Genomic DNA, 18,149 nt, shown 5'->3' with positions numbered 1-18,149 from the left:
TTATAAATTAGAAATTTATTGGCCCAAAGACTCATCTTACAACACAATAATGGTCTTTTATTGTCTCAAATATAATGGGTCAAGCATGGGGAAGAGTGCCTGGATTGCCCATGTTGGCTCATCTTGTCCAAAATGGGGCCTACTTCAACATATCCACATACATTTTTACATAAAAATCAATATTAAATCTCACATCTATTATAAAAACCAAACTAACAAATTTACATCATTGTATCGATATATTTTATTGGCTGAGTCAGATCAGCAAAATGCATTCCCCAATACATTTATACCATTATAAAAATATATTTTATTTGCCCAATCACATCAATAAAACACATTCTCCAATATATTTTATTGTTCCAATAAAATTACACCAATACAATTGCTCAAATGCTGATATGGAAAGATGATTGGTCGTTCCTTCAAGTGCAATATAAAAAAATAAAAAACTCAATTACTAAAGTGATTAAATAATGCCCTATTTATATATCTTCTCTCTCACCCAACACATCCGCTCAAACTCTCCCCACTCTCCTCTCTTTGTAGTTCTGAATCTGAATCTTAGATCTACTCTTCACAAATGGCTTTGCTCGTCGAGAAGACTGCCGGTGGCAGGGAGTACAAGGTCAAGGACATGTCCCTCGCCGACTTCGGCCGCCTCGAGATTGATCTTGCTGAGGTTGAGATGCCAGGGCTCATGTCCTGCCGCACCGAGTACGGCCCTTCTCAGCCATTTAAGGGTGCCAAAATCACCGGCTCCCTTCACATGACCATCCAGACAGCCGTTCTCATCGAGACCCTCACCGCACTTGGTGCCGAGGTCCGCTGGTGTTCCTGCAACATTTTCTCTACTCAGGACCACGCTGCTGCCGCCATCGCCCGCGATAGTGCTGCGGTCTTCGCCTGGAAGGGTGAGACTCTTCAGGAGTACTGGTGGTGCACCGAGCGTGCTCTCGATTGGGGTCCCGGTGGTGGCCCTGATCTTATTGTCGATGATGGAGGTGATGCTACTCTCTTGATCCACGAGGGTGTCAAGGCTGAGGAGATCTATGAGAAGACCGGGCAGTTTCCCGACCCTGCCTCCACCGACAATGCTGAGTTCCAGATAGTATTGACTATCATCAGAGATGGGCTCAAAACCGATCCCAAGAAGTACCACAAGATGAAGGAGAGATTGGTGGGTGTTTCTGAGGAGACAACAACTGGAGTCAAGAGGCTGTACCAGATGCAGATCAATGGGACTCTGTTGTTCCCTGCCATCAATGTCAATGACTCTGTCACCAAGAGCAAGGTATTTAGTTCTACGGATCTGGTTTGTGTTTCGGATATGTTATTATAGATCTCCGGATCTGGCTTACATTTTCTATGAGATCCAGATTTCCTTTATAAGATCTTACCTCTTTAGTTCAATTGTGAAGTAAAGGTTCGAAAATGATTTCATTCTGTCCACTAAGTTTGGATTGATGATGTTTATTTCTAAATTATTTTGTTAGTAATGGTTTGCTCATTTCTTGTAGGTCTGTATCTCATTGCAGTTTATGGTTGTGATTGAAGAAATTTTCAAATTTCACTTGAATCGTTTACTTGTTTACCAACTGAAACTTGATGTTTTTGCATCCAATCATGTTGTGTGTTAGCCAAATGGACATATCATTAATAATGTGACATTAATATAGGTGAGGAATTTGAATCCTTAACCATGTCTTATGAAAGCGTTCAACTTTTGTGCTAACAGTTTGATAATTTTTAAGGCTGCCAATGAACAACTCATTGCTAAATGATTTTGCTGGTAATGTCTTTATTGCTAAGGTTGGTGCATGCCTTTTTGTGTTTAAGTGGTTTGTGGAAGCCTTGTTTAATTATTTCTCATTGCAATTTAGTCTGTCACTGTATAACTGTGCTTTCTGTACATGTTTCCTATATGTGCTGACTAAAAAGATGGTATATATTATATATCCAAATAATGACATTTGTACTTTGTTGTCATAGTGGACATTTGATTTGCAGTATAGCTAACATGGGTGAGCAAAATTTTGAGTCATTCTCTCGTCTAACTGACAGTCTCTGTGATTTTTGATCAAACAGTTTGATAACTTGTACGGTTGCCGCCACTCGCTCCCTGATGGCCTGATGAGAGCTACTGATGTCATGATTGCTGGCAAGGTTGGTGTTGTATGCGGTTACGGTGATGTGGGCAAGGGCTGCGCTGCTGCCTTGAAGCAAGCTGGAGCTCGTGTGATTGTGACAGAGATTGACCCTATCTGTGCCCTTCAGGCCCTTATGGAGGGATATCAAGTCCTGACTTTGGAGGATGTGGTTTCTGAGGCTGACATCTTTGTTACCACCACTGGCAACAAGGACATCATCATGGTTGATCACATGAGGAAGATGAAGAACAATGCCATTGTTTGCAACATTGGTCACTTTGATAATGAAATCGACATGCTTGGACTTGAAACCTACCCTGGCGTAAAGCGTATCACCATCAAGCCCCAAACTGATAGGTGGGTCTTCCCGGACACCAACTCGGGCATCATTGTGTTGGCTGAAGGGCGGCTGATGAACTTGGGTTGTGCCACTGGACACCCCAGCTTTGTGATGTCATGCTCATTCACAAACCAGGTGATTGCACAGCTGGAGCTATGGTTGGAGAAGAGCTCTGGCAAGTATGAGAAGAAAGTGTATGTTTTGCCCAAGCACCTTGATGAGAAGGTGGCTGCCCTTCACCTTGGGAAGCTTGGGGCTAAGCTTACCAAGCTTAGCAAGGACCAGGCTGACTACATCAGTGTTCCTGTTGAGGGTCCTTACAAGCCTGCTCACTACAGGTACTGAGGGGAGAAGATTGCCGGAGTCTCAGACAAGATTTACAAGGGGACGGCTTGATTGTTTTCTTTTACATTATGATTGATGTTGATTTGCAGCGGAAGGCGAGGTTTTCAATTTTAATTTCTCTAGGGTTTTGGTGTTTTGGTGTTCAACGATTTGGAGGGAAGTGAATGAACTCCACCCTTTTTGAGGAGTGGACCAGGTGAGAAATGAATAAAGGGTTTGAATTGGGCTGTGTGGGGATGCATGACCGCCGCTGAGGTTTAATCTTGCTGCAGATGATTATGATATCATTTCATACCCCAAGAAGTTTTTATGTTTTGCTCCTTTTCTTTTTACGGGTAAGGGAAGAGAGAGAGTTAGGTTTTGTCGCCAAACTCAACTTTTTTCTTTTGCTGCAGTGGTGAGTGATTAAAGGGACTCGTTAAGTGGGTTGGGTTCTTTTTTCTTGGATAAACGAGTCATCTTCAAACGGCTCTCTAACTGAACTGAATATATTTTATAATTTTATATATTTGAAAAGGCTCAATACATTTTTTCAAAGGTAAATAAAATTTAAGCTAGTATAAGATTGTCAAAGACTTCATTTTCTGAAATCCATCCTTCAAAGCAAAAACACCCACTCTGCAGCAGAGACAGACTCTGCTTATTTTGTCATTGAACAACTTGCAGAACCTAGCAAACTAAACCGACACATCTTCCTAAGAAAAGACAGTCATCCTAAATCTCCATATAAAACTTCTTGAATATAGCCCTATAGGATAGTTACTTTCTTGAAGCTAATAAGCAAATAAACTATCAGCCTTTCACCAAAAACCAGGTTTCGCCAACTTTACTAACACAAACTGCAAAGTAATATTTCTTCATAAACATTCTGAATCAAAGAACAGGACAATCTTGCTGAATCTATACAGCAAAAAAAGGCTTTGAGAACAAAATTGTAATAGCAATGTATTGAAATATATAAACGCAAGCTAAGAAAACTTCGGGCATATTTTGAGGACATATATAATAACTGTATAAACATGAATTGTCATCCAAACATTTTGCACATACCTGCCATTCCAAGGAAATGAAGAACATCTTGTAGGTGACAATTGATACAAATGGTAGAAAAAATAAATAAGAAAACAATTATGAAGAAAATAATTAAGAATAAAATCACGTAAAGATAGACATTTATCTTAGGGAAAAAGAAAACAGAAAGTAAGTCTGGATATTCAACCTATCCTGGACTCTGTTTTCGTCTTCTTAAGGAAGCACGCACAAACAAAATTAATGCATAAGAAACGAATAAAACACAGCAACAATAAAGAAGCCCCAAAACAAATACATTTTACTTCACAAGAATAAGACTTTTCCAGCAATTTTTTTTCCAAAACAAACAATGGAAATCTATGCACCATTTCTACTGTTCAAATGCACTGCATCATTTAGCCTTTGGATTAATAACGCTTGCTTATGTGCCTCATTATTTCACAGTATTGAAGTAGCATGTTACAGACCTTGCAGAACTACTTGATGCTCTGATGGAAAACAGATCAGTGGTGCCATGCGGGTACAGACTGAACATGCATTAGAAAGGCCGGCCCCTCCATTACATCGCCCAACAAGAAAATACAACGAGCTTCTAACAAGTAGCAGGCACGTGCTTCCGCAGCATAACATAAATAATGGACGTCTTACAGTGAGAACCATCACAAGCAGCATCATTCTATATTTCAACGAGGATACCATATTGTCCAGCAGAGCCCTCAAACAAGGGGGCTCATACAGACTGCAGAATCTTTTCAATAGGATCAAAAGCAAGACCAACCTGCTGGTTGGTCGATTTCATGGTCGGAAACTTGATAACAACAACTACAGTGGTAACATTGGCAGCTGGGGGTTACTAAATGAACAAATATTCTTGATGAAACAAACAAAAACTAAATATAAAGAGAATATCTACAGAACTGTATGATCAAACTAACTGTTGGGGATTTTGATGTACATAGACGGAAATCATAGGAGTAAAGAAAGCCATTGGGCTTCTAGTTTTAGGAAGAACAACTTGTGGAAGGGCTTCGTAGTAGGTGGTGTCAAGGAAACAAACTTTCAGAGAAAGTAAGAGTGCGCTGTGACATCTTTTGTTGGAAGGGAATGGAAACACATTACATGCAAGCAAAAGCAGTATGTCTCTTTTTAACTGGCATGAATTTTGATGACAATGAACTTCATCAGAATCATTTCTTGAGATCTTTAGAGAGCTAGCAGCAGACAAAGACAGAGGAAGTGGAGCCAAATATAAACAAGCAAATGAATGGAAACAGAAGGGTAGTAGCAGATTGATAAGTATATAATTCAAAAGGGTCATAAATGAACAAGTGGTGATGCATGATAATTGGCAATTAAGTGCACATTGGTTTCACTTAATAAAAAAAAAATTAACAGCAGATGAAAAGATGTTCAATATGCACACATCTTGAACCGTAGCAATTCGAAGTCTGACAAAGTGCACTTTATGTCTATTGTTATTTAATTCAAAAACAATCATGAGCCTTGTGTGATTTTTTTTTTCCGCATCATTCTACATTTGCACGAAGATGCAACGTTGCCCAGCAGAGCCCTCGGAAAAGGAGGCTCATACAGACTGCAGAATCTTTCAATAGACGGGAAACTTGTGCAGGACAACTACAGTCCAAACCTTGGCACCTGGCATCACTGGAGGTTACTAATTAACAAACAGTCTTGATGAAACAAACGGAAACTAGACAGAAAAGAATATCTACAAAGCTATATGATCAAAGTAACTGTCGGGAATTTTGATGTACGTAGATGGAAATCAAGAGATTAAAGAAAGCTACTAGGTTTCTGATTTTAGGAAGAGGAACTTGTGCCAGGACTTCATAGTAGTGTCAAAAAAACAGAATTGCAGAGCAAAGTAGGTGTAGAACAGTAGAAGTAAGAGTGTGGTGTCAGGTGTGACTTCTTTTATTGGGAAGGAGGGGAAATACATTACATGCAACCAGAAACAGTAGGCCTCTTTTAGATTTTCTTATATCACTAGGGAAAAACCAAATTAAAGATGAAATATCTGATGATATTTCAAGACAATGATGTACATTGCATAAGTTTCAGTTTCAGTACCGGTAAATCATCACAAAATTTGACGAATACTATTTCAAGACCAGTGGTTAAGTTGCAGAGTTGCAATTTAGAGTCACGGGTTCAAACCCCGGCAACAGTCTCTCTCCATATTATGCGAGGGAAGGCAGCATAGATCTTGCTTGTCCCCTGGAATTGGGCCACTGATGTATCCTACATTCAATAGAAAGTTGACTCCCATAGACTCACACAAGAATTGGGTCACTATGAAAAGAAGCCTATTCCAATTTTTAAGGAAGAAACCTAAATTTTGGCTAACCTTGAGTTTACATATCTGAAGCTGTCATAGTTGATCCATAAAACAAGAAAAAAAGGGTTTTAAAAGTAAAAATCAGAACTGTTTTTAATTCATAAATCATAATCACTTGACCATAAGGTGCATTTCTTAATCATTATATTCTTAATTTAACATCGAAAACCATTCATCTTAAACTTCCCCAAAGGCTTTGAAATCCTTTCAATTGGAAATCCCCAGATCTAACCCAAAAATCGAGTTAACTTACAGAAAAAAGAAAAGAAAAGCTTACATAGGCATCATGGCAACACATTACCCTCCAAAGAAAGCATTTATCAGCCTCTAGCACACCTTGTGATGACCTCACAGCCCCTGCTGTAGGAATTTGCCTGTCCAGCATGACAAGCGTAGTATGAAGCTCCTGGTTTTGCACAAGGAACCATGTCCCTCCTGAGTGTCTCGTAGCTTATATACCTCTTCTGCATCAACAAAACTCTCCTGCTGATCTCTGATTCCATCTCGGCCTCTTCATAGCATTCTCCAATCTTCTGGGTACAACCCCTTTTCACTAAGGCATCAATTGCACTGTCTTCAAAATTTGAAGCCCCCGTGCGAACTGAAAAATGGATTTGGACTAAAATGAGTAGGAGGAAGAGTTTGATTATGGGATGGATTCTGGGTTTGGACATAGACATTTTATCTTTTGTTTGGAATTTTATTGTGTTTGTGTAATTTGGGATCTTGTAGAGAGCGATGGTGAGATTTAAAGGGAACTTTCCTAATGTGGTTGGGCAATGAAATATATTGATATGATGGTTGATTTTTGTGTAATAACTGTAACCAACTCTTCTCTAAAACTTTCTTTTTACTGCAAGTTCAATGGGCTCTAAAATAGGGGCACGACTATTTTAAGGGTATAGATATATTTTTTCTCATCTCCAATCTGTACTGCAAATGTTAACTTAAAATGAGAGAGATCATTTTTCTTTCCCACAAAGTTGGAGTCTCCTAAAAATCCATAAACCACTAAAATATTAATTTATTCAACATACTTTCCTCTATTTAAATGTGACGTTGGAATGAGAATGAGAGATAGCCTGTTGGTCAGGTTGTCTGCCCAAGACCTTGAGGTCCAGGATTCTATTCTCATCAGGGGGGTTTGGGAATACCCCTCGGGCATGACTTGACGTGTGTGTGGCCTGTGGGCCTTTCAAAAAAATAAAATAAAAATGTGATGTTGGAATGGAGAATATGGTTGGAGTATTGTTAAATTTTGATTAAAATATAGGGATGATTTATCCCATTTTTGCATACATGGTTGGACATATTTTCACTTCCATCCCGTTTGTATCAATTCTGTCCCATATTTTGGCCCCTTTTAGTCTGTCCTATCTCATTACTTAAAATCAGCCATTGGATTGATGGCTAGAGACCAGTAACCCACTCAAAAGTAATAGTTTCAAGTTTTCTCAGCCATTATCTAAAAACCCTAAATCTCAATCTTGTGATTCTTATCTTAAAAATAACACAGATATTGCATATGCTCGTTTACATAGACGAATGTCTTGTGAAATCATGTTGAAAAATAAGTTTGATTGGTGTGGGGAGACAATAAATAAGACATGTGTCAGGCCTCCATTGGATGGACGGACATGTATTCATCCCATGATCATTAAGCCCACGAATCCCAGGCATGACAAGCCTCCAAATCAGGAAGCTAATTTGGAAAATCACAATAGATTTGTCGAACTATACGAACGGACATTAAATTCATTCACTATAAAAGAACGAAAGACACTCAAGGTGAAGTTTATTCCTTTGTAACCGCAACATCTTCAAAGTGATGGGAATCATGGTAGAAGTCTCAGGTTGTGGTTCTTCTTCATGGAGGTTGCTGAGGCATTAAGCACACATAGCTCGTTCCACTTCCTTGAAATGTAGTCCTCACGCTAGCTGTTGAGGAAAAAAGGCTGATAGTTGAAATTCTTTACTTATTTTGGTGGACTGATCGTGGGAAGTTGGCTTGATCTTCAAAGTGCAGGATGAAATCAGTTATAATCTTTTGTTGTCGTGCAATTGCTGGAGATATGTCTAAGACAAATTAGAAACACGTATGCTGCAAAGTCCGAAATCTTCTAAGCCTATGGGCTTATCTAGCTACAACTCGGTGCTTAGCTAATAAACTGGTTTAAAATTGAATAAAATAATTTTAACAATAAATCCCTTGATTTTAACCTTTCAAACAATCTTGATTTCCAACAACTAATTCCTAGATTTCAACTCAAATAAACTCAAATTTCCTACAAAATGAACAAATGATTAGTGTAAAATATCTTTTTCCTTGCAAGTGTTCATTGGTGATTGGATGAGAATGGCCAAAGGGGGATCAAGTGTCATCGGGTGACTTGAGGTCTCTTTTGTTACAAACAACAAGCTTTATATTGGCTTACAACCATGTATAGATAGAACTTTTACTTGAATGAAAGTTTACATGTTTTCTCTACTCTAAACATTCTCTTCTTCTTCTTCCTCACCACCATTATTCATAATCACTGATAAGACTTTGAACACTCAAAGTACAACAATAAGGGCCCAAACTTGGTTTGGGTCCTTTCAGACACCATGTACCATGAGAGACTGAGAATGATGGCTAAACACTGGAAATATAAGTCATTGCACTTTATGGTATCGTATGCTTTGTCCAGGTCTTATGAATGAATTTCCTGAATGAATTTCCATGCGTAAAATTAAGAACCCAGAGGTCTCAATGAGGTAAGAAATTATAGAAGGCTTTGTTCTCTTGAAATATCTCTACCATGGATAGTCAGATGTTACCTAGCTATTTGTAATACCCCTGTACTTTTAGATTCTTTGTAGGATCGACACATGTTGAGTATGTATCCATTTGAACTAGTTACACAAGTTTGAATAGTCAAAATTATGGTTTAGAAATATTAAAAATAAATACCAGGCGATTCAGGGGTAGATTACAGTTGTTTGGGACTATTTCGCATGAATTTTATGGAATTCAGGTGTAACCAACTGGACATTTTAGGTACAAAAAACGAGATAGATTAGGATCCGTCCGGATTGCTTGTGCATCCATCACATTCGTTCGGACAGTTGGCAAAAACCTATACGCTTCAGAATTGTTAAAAACTCATTTTTGCGACTTTCTTCACATTTTTTTTGGCCAACTCTGACCTAAGTTAAGGCTCTGGATGTCTTGCTAGGTGTACTTATAACCTAGTTAAGCAATAACCGGTGATCGATTTCTGGTGAAAGATCGGTAGAGGATCATGGTAGGGCTAAAGAATGGTTGGTAGTCGAGATTTGTGACAGTCGATAATTGGTTTAATTGTATTTATTTTATTGAAACAATTACATTGGTTTTGATCATACCTTGATGAGATATAATATCATTTATTACATAGGCATCATTTGCGGATCGTCATACCCAGATTATTCCTATTATATGTGAATTATACTTTTATTTCCTTTTCGACACAGGTCATTAACTTTTTATATTCTATTGGACATTTGACACACCCTATTCTCTTTTCTTGTTCCTGTTTACCTTTATTTTCAGGTGAGCAGGTTGATGAGCAGTTGTTGGGCGAGTGATGCGGGCGTAGTCCATTTTGTTCCATCCTGTGGCAGTGTTGTCCCCGTTCGAAGTTCCTTCACAAAAAAAGTAGAGGGTAAGAATTCTATGGAGACATTGTTGATGTACGAAATTCAGAAATGGAAATCAAACCTTTTTTTTTCATGTGAGCCACACAAAGAACATTGTTTAAAGTAAAGGTAGTGTGAACAAAGAGAACAAGAAAAGTAGCGATAGGTGAACAAGTAGCTGAAGATCCGTCTCTACATCTTTTAACAAGGGACTCACATAACGTTTTTCAACACACTATTCCGATGAAGGTGAAGGAAAAGAAGATTTAAGTCATATTCTTGTCAAACTTTTAAGCCGAGAAATCTCCTAGACAAATAACAGTTTGATGTAGACTATGAAAAAAATAGCAAAGAATATGCAACAAGCATGTCAACAGACTCTATTACAAAATCAAGAAGCTCTTCAACGTAATTCCCATGAATTTTGAAGAATTCTTTAATCAATGCAAGGCTTACAGTAAGTTGTGTATTCAGCCTCAGCTCCACAATAGTCTAACACAGAGCATTCAACAACCAGCTCCATCTCAACCTTGTCAAGAATTTTTGAAGGAGCTAGCTACCATGTTGAAGGTTAGCCAATCGACATTAGATCCTAGTAGTAGCAATGACCATTCTGTTGTGAACAATTCACTTTCAGTTGCCGCAATCATTTCTTTAGCACTTGTGCAAACCATTTAGAATTCTGGCGCCAAGAAAAAGGTTTTCAGGTGATGTCTTCTGGCTTCACCTCTTTTCTTCCATTAACTACTACTCCTATCATTGGAAGTATAATGGTTTCTATTGGAGCAAGACCTGATAAACGGAAAGAAGTGACGATGTCAACCAGAGGCTTCCTCAGATTGCACCTCTTACAAAACCATATAGAGAATCTTATATTCAATCACAACAGCAGCATTACCAACCTTATCCTCATAATGAACTCAGCACAAAAGTATTTGTCAAGTTTTGTCATATCCTTTCTACTTCTTCTCTTCAAATATGCTCTCTATAAATAAGATGTAATTTTATTCTCTTCAAATATGATTTATTTTGTGTATGATAATTGATTATTTTTCTATCTTCATTACTCATCATTGATGCAAGTATTTTCTTGTACCAAGTGGCAAGCACCAACTGATCTCACATAATGTAATAACTAAAGTCAATAATAGTAATATTTTAATATGTTGTAGGCATTTTCAAGGAGGGGTGTCATTTTAGGATTTGTTGGTTAGTTACCTTATGGATAATATGCCCAAAAGTAACACACTTAACCAAAATGTACAGCTACAACTATCTATCAACATAAGCAACTCTTAACAATTACAGCTACATCTACAACTATTTCTTCCAAATTTATTTTCACAGTAGAATAAGGTCCATTTGCTTGTCCACTTTTTGAGTTGGATGAGCGGAGTCCCAAAATATATATGTTGAAAATAATGGTGTAAATATCATTATGTGGAAGTTGAATGAAAATACACTCCATTAAGCCACGTATTCCACTCATGCACAATTTCCATATACATTGTAGTGCATAATATGATCAATTCAAAGTTAGTTAAAGTCCACCCGCAATGCATGTGGGTTGTTTATGGTCAAGGATTAGTTGACCATAAGTCCACAATATAAGTGGGCGGCTGAGCTAAAATATTTGGTCAAAAATGAGTCCTGAAAATCAGTTCATATCACTAATTTTGTGGACCATTTTGTTGTAAGGCTCTACTATAAATAGAGAGCTTTGTTGCATAGTTGAGACACACCAAAAATATTCTGTTCTCTTCTTCCTTTGTTCACAAATATGAGAGTACATTCATTTCTTGGTTCGAAAGAGCTGTGTGGCATTGAAGTGTCACTTACCTGTAATAAAAGAGTGTTGTATCTTTGGAGGTGCTTGCCTGAAAAGTGTGGAAACCAAGTGGCTGGGTTATTGATATTATTAAAGAATTCAATTTGCCTCTATACATGTTCACATAAACATTGCTTTTGTATTTGTATTCTATCAAACCAATTTGTTTCTACGATTGATAGAAAAGCAATCTTTAAATCATTATTCGATTACAAGTTAGAAATTGTTTCATATAATATTATATTCAAGAGTAGGATACCGAAAGCATAGACATCGCATCTTGTAGAAGGTCCATACTCTAAAAAATTGAAATTGTTAGTCGTCTCAAGATTATACCGCAATACTCTATACTGAAGGAATCAAGTTAAATAAACTTAGATTAACTAAAAATAAGCAATGCTAAACTCAATCTAAATGATGAATTTATTGAGTATTATCACCTGGAGCCATATAGCCAATGGTTGCCAATGTCATTGTTTGTCTCATAGCTTCTCCTCCACCCAATAGTTTGGCAATGCCAAAGTCACCAACATGTGCCACCATATCTTCATCCAGTAGTATGTTGCTGGGTTTTAGATCACAATGAACAATTGGTGTTGAATTACCCTGTTGAAGATACTCCAATGCCATAGCAATATCTTCCACAATGTTTAGCCTTGAGACTACATCCAAAAAATAGTTGTGAGAATACAACCATCTTTGTAGGCTTCCACTACGCATGAGCTCCAATACCAAGGCTTTGAAATCAATGTTGTTTGTACAACTGCTAATGATCTTCACAAGATTTCAATGTCGAATGTTATGCATCACTTCACTTTTAGCTTCAAAGTTTCTAAAAGCCCCGTTGTAATTACAAATTGAACACCTTTATTACAATTTCCTTTCCATCCGAAAGTATTCCTTTGTATATAGAGCCAAAACTTCCAGTGCCAAGCAAGCTGCCCTCACTAAACCCATTTGTATTAGATTGTCTTGCATTGTCAAATTTTATTTAATTTTTTTGACATTTTAGAAGAACAATTATAACAGACACCACCAATATTACAAATGCAAATATTGCTAGCAAATTGTATTTCAATAAAAGTGGCAAAACTGGCTTGGATCTTTCTGTTCTGATAGCTTTGCATGGTGGAACTTGAAATCGAGGTAAGCCACAAAGTCCATTGTTGAACACAAACAATTTAGTGGAGAAGTTTTTGAACGGTCCAGACTTTGGAATTTCTCCTTGTAACTTGTTGAAAGAGACATTAAAATAGTTAAGACATGAAAGTTTCTCCAATGACTTTGGAATCACTCCGGAGAGATTATTATTAGAGAGATCCAAACTCTCCAAGCTTGTCAAGCCACCTAATGATTATGGAATATATATTACCTTGAAAACTACTTTTTGCAAGTAAGAGTTGCTTTAGATCTTTTAGTCTGCCAATGCTATTGGATATATTACCTGATAGTTGATTCCCCGATAAATCAACTACGTTGAGGACCTTCAAACTTTCAATTTCTGAAGGAAGGGAGCCACTCAAAGAGTTCGAATGTAAATAAACCTCAAAAATATAAGTAGGGCTCCACAAGGTTGTTGGAATAGTAGAACTGAGATTGTTAGAGCTCAAATTCAGATATCTCAGACTAGACAGATTGCCAATACATGCAGGTATTGATCCATTTAGCATATTATGATCAAATGCCAAAGAGAGAGATCTCTGTAATTGACAAAGCTCGAATGGAATTTGTCCTTGTAGTTTATTCTGATTAGATACAATATCTGGAGCTTCTGTAATCTATCGACTGTAGGTGGAACTAGTCTAGTTAGTTCATTAATTGAAAGGCTTATAAGTATTACGTTGCTTAAGTTATCAATTTCCATGGGAATGCCCCCTTTAAGTTCGTAATTTACTAGAGCAACGCTTTCAAGTGCTGAAGAGAAATTACCAATAGAACTTGGCAGAATACCATTCAATGGATTTTGCGATAAGGCAAGACATCTTAAATTCAGGCAATTCGTCAAGGAAGAGAGAAGCATCAATTCTTGTGCAGATGATTCACCATTCAAGTAATTTTTCTCAAGGTTGAGCACTCGAAGAGATCTCAAGTTGCTAAGATTGGTGGGAATATTTCCAGTAAAGGGGTTATGTGCCAAGTCTATTGCTGTGAGTTGGGAAGCATTGGAGATAGAGTTTGGAATTGGTCCACTAAGTTGATTCATCCATAGAAAAATTTCCTCAAGATTTGGAAGAGTTTGGTGGCCTGTGCTTGGTGGAAGATTGCCTGTGAAGCTATTGTCTGTCAATGAAAGGACTTTCAGTGTTGAAATGTTGAAAATACTAGATGGAATGATGCTAGGGAGATAGTTGGACATCACATTTAGTGACTCTAGATTTTGTAGGTGCCCAACCTCGAGGGGGATTGTACCTCTCAAAGATGTGTATCGATAGTTGTCCATTCATCCATAAATTTCTAACATATGATTATTGAAACCTAATAGAAAAATATAAAACTAGATAAAAGTACGTGGTTACCTTTCAAGTAATTATAATTGAGCTATAACTTTATAAGTAGAGTACAATTTCCAATACTTTTGGATATCCCTCCAATAAGCTTGTAGTCACCAAGAAAGAGCAACTGAAATAGAGGAAGATGATGGCATATATCCACTGGAAAACTCCCAACTAATTGATTTCCATGGAGAATGATCTTCTTTAGAGAAGAATTGTTGAAGATAAAAAATGGAATTGGACCTCCGATTCCCATATTCCTCATGGCAAGTACCTCCAATTCAACAAGATTACCCAGTTCTTGCAGAATATCACCTTTAATTTTTATGAACATGAAGATAGGCATTTTTTTTGGGAGAGTGGAGCTATTGCGCATGGTATTTTCAAGTGATTTGCATTGGAAAACCCTGATCCATAGCATGTATGCAAGAAAAGAGAACGGGACTAATATAAAGAACTATATTTCAAAGAAGCCATGAAAGTCCAAAAGGAAGCACGCGCACACAAAATCAATGGATAAGACTTAAGAAACGAATAAATCATAGCAACAATAAAGAAGCCCAAAAAACTTTCAGTTCACTTCACAAGAATAAGAGTTTTCCAACAAATTTTTTTTCAAAAAAACAATGTAAAACTAAGCACCATTTCTACTGTTCAAATGCACTGCACCATATAGCCTATTACTACTCTTAAAAGCAGCTTGATTGATTCTAACATATGAAGGGGGTGGGTGACATGATATGCGGCAAACCAAACAATATATATGACAATTAGCACCTGTCTAGCCATCCATTTGCTCAAAACTCTCATGCTGTTTAATTGAATTCCAAGTGAAAGAAAGAGACCCAGAGAAATACATGGTATTACAATTGTAAGTTACAGATTCTGCCAAACGGTAATTAGCATCTAACACTCTTTCTGCAATAAACAGAAGCGTATTGCCTCGTGTTCTTTATAATGTATTTACTTTTAAAGAAAGAGAGAGAATGCTACTCATCGAACTAAATTGTAATAAGCTTTTGAATTGATTTAGCAGATGTAAAAGATGGCGAGACAAAATTGTGAAACCCCGACTCAGATTTACCAATTGATTATCATATTTGACAGAAAAAGTAAATAAATCTATACCGTGTAAGGCAATTGGGAAAACTGAACATAAATATCAAAGAAAATCTAAAGGGGCTTAAACAATCTAAATGAGGTTCCAATAGCACAAGACTCTTAGAATGGAACCAGAAATGCATATGTTAGAAAATTAGAGACAAAACTATAAGGAATCAGAAAAGATACAAGCGAATCAAAATAATGCCCAGTTAGTGGTTCGGATTACATCTTCTTAATTTATTAGAGAAGGAAGTAGCCGCTTAAATATGCACACAGTGTTTGTTGTGAAAATCTCCCTTATCAGTAATAGAAGGCAAACAAAAACAACACCGTTCACAAGACACAGAAAACAGAAGCCAAAACCCATTTCTTGTTCCCACATCATATATTGGCATCAAAGAATAGGACGCAGTGGAGGTTGAAATAGCTCACGTAAGTGTTTAATTGCCTAGTGAAACTTGAGAAGTTGTTATGCTTGAAATAAGTAGGAAGGAGGAGGCGTGTGAACTCCGGAGGGTTAACAAAGCTGTTCTTAGCGGAGAAGGGTGGCCTAATATCTTGTGCCAAAGCTAATTCTTCTAAATTAAACTAACCACTGACAAATATCTCATTTCTGGTCTTAGTTCTTCAAGTAAATAGTATAGATCAATAAGAATTATTTCCATCCCACTCTTCCTCAAAGTGACTATATCCTGCAAGTGACATGAGTTTTCATCAAAACTCAGTGTGTAAGGTGTGTTCCTTACTAACCTACTTGCATATATTAGATTAAAATTGAAATCCTTAACCTGTAGGACTCCTGTCAAGATTATTCCATTCTTTAACTTCACATCACCTATATAACCAATTTCGCGTCTTTTTCCATTTGGCAATGTCACATATGCATTATGTAGTTTTTTATGTTTATGGAAGTGATCATGCATGCATACTACATGATCTGAAGCGCACCTATATCTATATCCAATTATGCTTTAATGAAAAATTACGTCCCACTACTGAAACAACAGCAATGTGATTGTTGGAAGCAGTTCCTATTCCATGTTTACATTAAGGTAGGCATGTAACTGTTGGCATTGGTCTCTTGATAATTGAAGTCCAGTTTCTTGATTGTTTTGCATAGTAGACTCCACTTGAACTGATGTTTCTCTTTTCAGTGAAGTTTGGAAATCCTTGTTTGTGCCTTTTATTCTGAACTTTATAATCTACAGGTATCCAACAAGCTTAAAGCATTTATCAACGTGTCTCTTTCATTCTGCGTTCTCTTTTCAAAATTGAAGTCCTTGTTTGAGTTGTGAGAGTTCTTATTTTATCCCAGCACTGCCATAGCCATAGTCTCTTGATGACTTGAAAGGTTCATCATCTTCAGCTGCTTGCAGCAGATCTTCAACGTGAGCATGTGCAAGGTCTCGCTGCCAAGTCAGCTCCATTACGTCTTTTTCTAGCTGCATGAAGAGACAGAAAACTTCAAGATTGAACCAATAAGAAAGTCAGTACCAGAAGCATCTATGAACAAAATTGTGCCTGCATACATTCATACAAAAAAAGAAAAGAAAAAGAAACAGAAAATAGAAAATTTCAAGTGTAAAAAGACGTTTAACCATCAAATGAACAACATCGCAACTGCCAAAGAAATATAGGAATCAACCTCTGCATAAGCTACCTACAAAATTAAAGAATAAATTAGATTTCACTTCTCATTAAAGGTTTAGGCAAAGAACAACTAAAGTAAAGCATAGTCAAGAATTTGAACGTACTGGACCCTCTGAATTTGCATGTACTGGGTAAATATTTGAATTTCAATGCTAAAACAAACACCATGAGTCACCCCTCAAATTACTGTGAGAAACGTAGAGGTAATAAGAAGAAAAACTAATCAAAATAGCAAATAAAAAAGCACATAAAAAGCATCATACCTAAAAAATAAATCAGCAGCAGCAGCAAGACACGCAAACACTATCATGAGTCAAGAGTCGCCCTGAAATTTCATTCAGGAACATAGAAGCAATGAGAACAAAGCCAATCAAAATGATAAAAAGAGAAGACACATGAATTCTCTCGCTGTTAACAGGAGCGAATGATAGAGAAAGAGCATGAAAAAGAGACGGAACAAACCCACCACAGATCTCCATAGCTCCAAAGCAGAAAATTATTATTAAAAAAACCCAACAACAGATAAAATTAACTTAAAAAAAGCTTAAAATTCAGCTCCAAAGCAACCCACCCAAATTAGGTGAAAAAACTCACAACCAAAAAGGAACAGTGAACCTTAGAATCTTGGTTCTCAATGTTCTGAATGCAACGAACATGCATAACAATCGGAGCTGCAACCAAACAAACACAACAACTGGAGAAGACAAAAAGAAACTGTAAGAAATCAAAAAATTGAGCGGAGAAACGTATTAAATGGTTGCCAGAGACTTTGAAACCCAATGTTCTAGATAATTGCTTCTTTCCATCCTGGTTCACTGTGAGCTTTCTTTCAAGTTGGCTTACCTGAGGGAAGGCTTTGTTCACATGATCAGGCAAAGGATCCATCAGAGATTTTGATTGGTTACATGCTCAAAAAAATCATTTAGACCCATGAGAAAATAAAAAACGTTAGAGAAGGGAGCAAACGATAATGGAGAAAATAAAAAATAGTCACCATAAAGAAAATTAGCCACGAAATTTAAAACTTGTGGCTAATTGTGTAAGACAAAAAAAATTTCTTCTTTAGGTTGCCGGAAGCATGAGCTTTTTTTTTGTATTTATTGTCAGAATTTAAAGTTTTTAGCTATCTTCCGTCGCTAATAATGTCAGAAAAGTACTGGCCCCATAATTATAGTAGATATTTGTTATT

General features: G+C 37.1%; 3 protein-coding genes and 1 long non-coding RNA gene across 4 annotated transcripts; 1 reads left to right on the top strand and 3 right to left on the bottom strand.

Moving 5' to 3' along the window:
- Positions 1–506: 506 nt before the first annotated feature.
- On the top strand, positions 507–3,317 carry LOC119997069 (adenosylhomocysteinase-like). Its single transcript, XM_038843856.1, has 2 exons — positions 507–1,294; positions 2,089–3,317. Exons 1-2 carry the CDS (start codon positions 584–586, stop codon positions 2,833–2,835), a joined length of 1,458 nt encoding a protein of 485 aa, XP_038699784.1. The 5' UTR covers positions 507–583; the 3' UTR covers positions 2,836–3,317.
- Positions 3,318–6,398: 3,081 nt separating this feature from the next.
- On the bottom strand, positions 6,399–6,906 carry LOC119996005 (protein RALF-like 24). Its single transcript, XM_038842503.1, has 2 exons — positions 6,563–6,906; positions 6,399–6,453 (listed from the first exon to the last, which is right to left on the bottom strand). The coding sequence occupies exons 1-2, from the start codon at positions 6,904–6,906 to the stop codon at positions 6,399–6,401; spliced, it is 399 nt and encodes a 132-aa protein (XP_038698431.1).
- Positions 6,907–10,589: 3,683 nt separating this feature from the next.
- LOC119995997 (receptor kinase-like protein Xa21) lies at positions 10,590–14,154 on the bottom strand. Its single transcript, XM_038842491.1, has 6 exons — positions 13,472–14,154; positions 13,087–13,340; positions 12,589–12,661; positions 12,155–12,477; positions 11,726–11,864; positions 10,590–10,731 (listed from the first exon to the last, which is right to left on the bottom strand). The coding sequence occupies exons 1-6, from the start codon at positions 14,152–14,154 to the stop codon at positions 10,590–10,592; spliced, it is 1,614 nt and encodes a 537-aa protein (XP_038698419.1).
- A 2,016-nt stretch (positions 14,155–16,170) lies between these two features.
- Positions 16,171–17,949, bottom strand: LOC120003384. The gene is made up of 4 exons (XR_005469337.1): positions 17,224–17,949; positions 17,065–17,146; positions 16,956–16,970; positions 16,171–16,752 (listed from the first exon to the last, which is right to left on the bottom strand). It is a non-coding gene; the product is annotated as an uncharacterized LOC120003384 (long non-coding RNA).
- Positions 17,950–18,149: the final 200 nt, after the last annotated feature.

This window comes from Tripterygium wilfordii, chromosome 1, assembly GCF_013401445.1.
Source record: "Tripterygium wilfordii isolate XIE 37 chromosome 1, ASM1340144v1, whole genome shotgun sequence".
In the NCBI taxonomy this organism is placed as follows: domain Eukaryota; kingdom Viridiplantae; phylum Streptophyta; class Magnoliopsida; order Celastrales; family Celastraceae; genus Tripterygium; species Tripterygium wilfordii.
This window is presented reverse-complemented; position numbering and strand designations above follow the sequence as displayed.

Bases quoted from the DNA above. Each gene is read 5' to 3' on its own strand.
- LOC119997069 (XM_038843856.1), top strand. From the start codon at position 584: ATGGCTTTGCTCGTCGAGAAGACTGCCGGTGGCAGGGAGTACAAGGTC. The intron at 1,295-2,088 runs GTATTTAGTTCT...TTGATCAAACAG, and splicing joins ACTCTGTCACCAAGAGCAAG to TTTGATAACTTGTACGGTTG.
- LOC119996005 (XM_038842503.1), bottom strand. From the start codon at position 6,906: ATGTCTATGTCCAAACCCAGAATCCATCCCATAATCAAACTCTTCCTC. The intron at 6,454-6,562 runs GTGTGCTAGAGG...TTTTTGGGTTAG, and splicing joins GGCTGTGAGGTCATCACAAG to ATCTGGGGATTTCCAATTGA.
- LOC119995997 (XM_038842491.1), bottom strand. From the start codon at position 14,154: ATGGACAACTATCGATACACATCTTTGAGAGGTACAATCCCCCTCGAG. The intron at 12,662-13,086 runs GTAATATATATT...AAATGGGTTTAG, and splicing joins TGCAAAAAGTAGTTTTCAAG to TGAGGGCAGCTTGCTTGGCA. The intron at 12,478-12,588 runs GTAATAAAGGTG...GATCATTAGCAG, and splicing joins TTTCGGATGGAAAGGAAATT to TTGTACAAACAACATTGATT.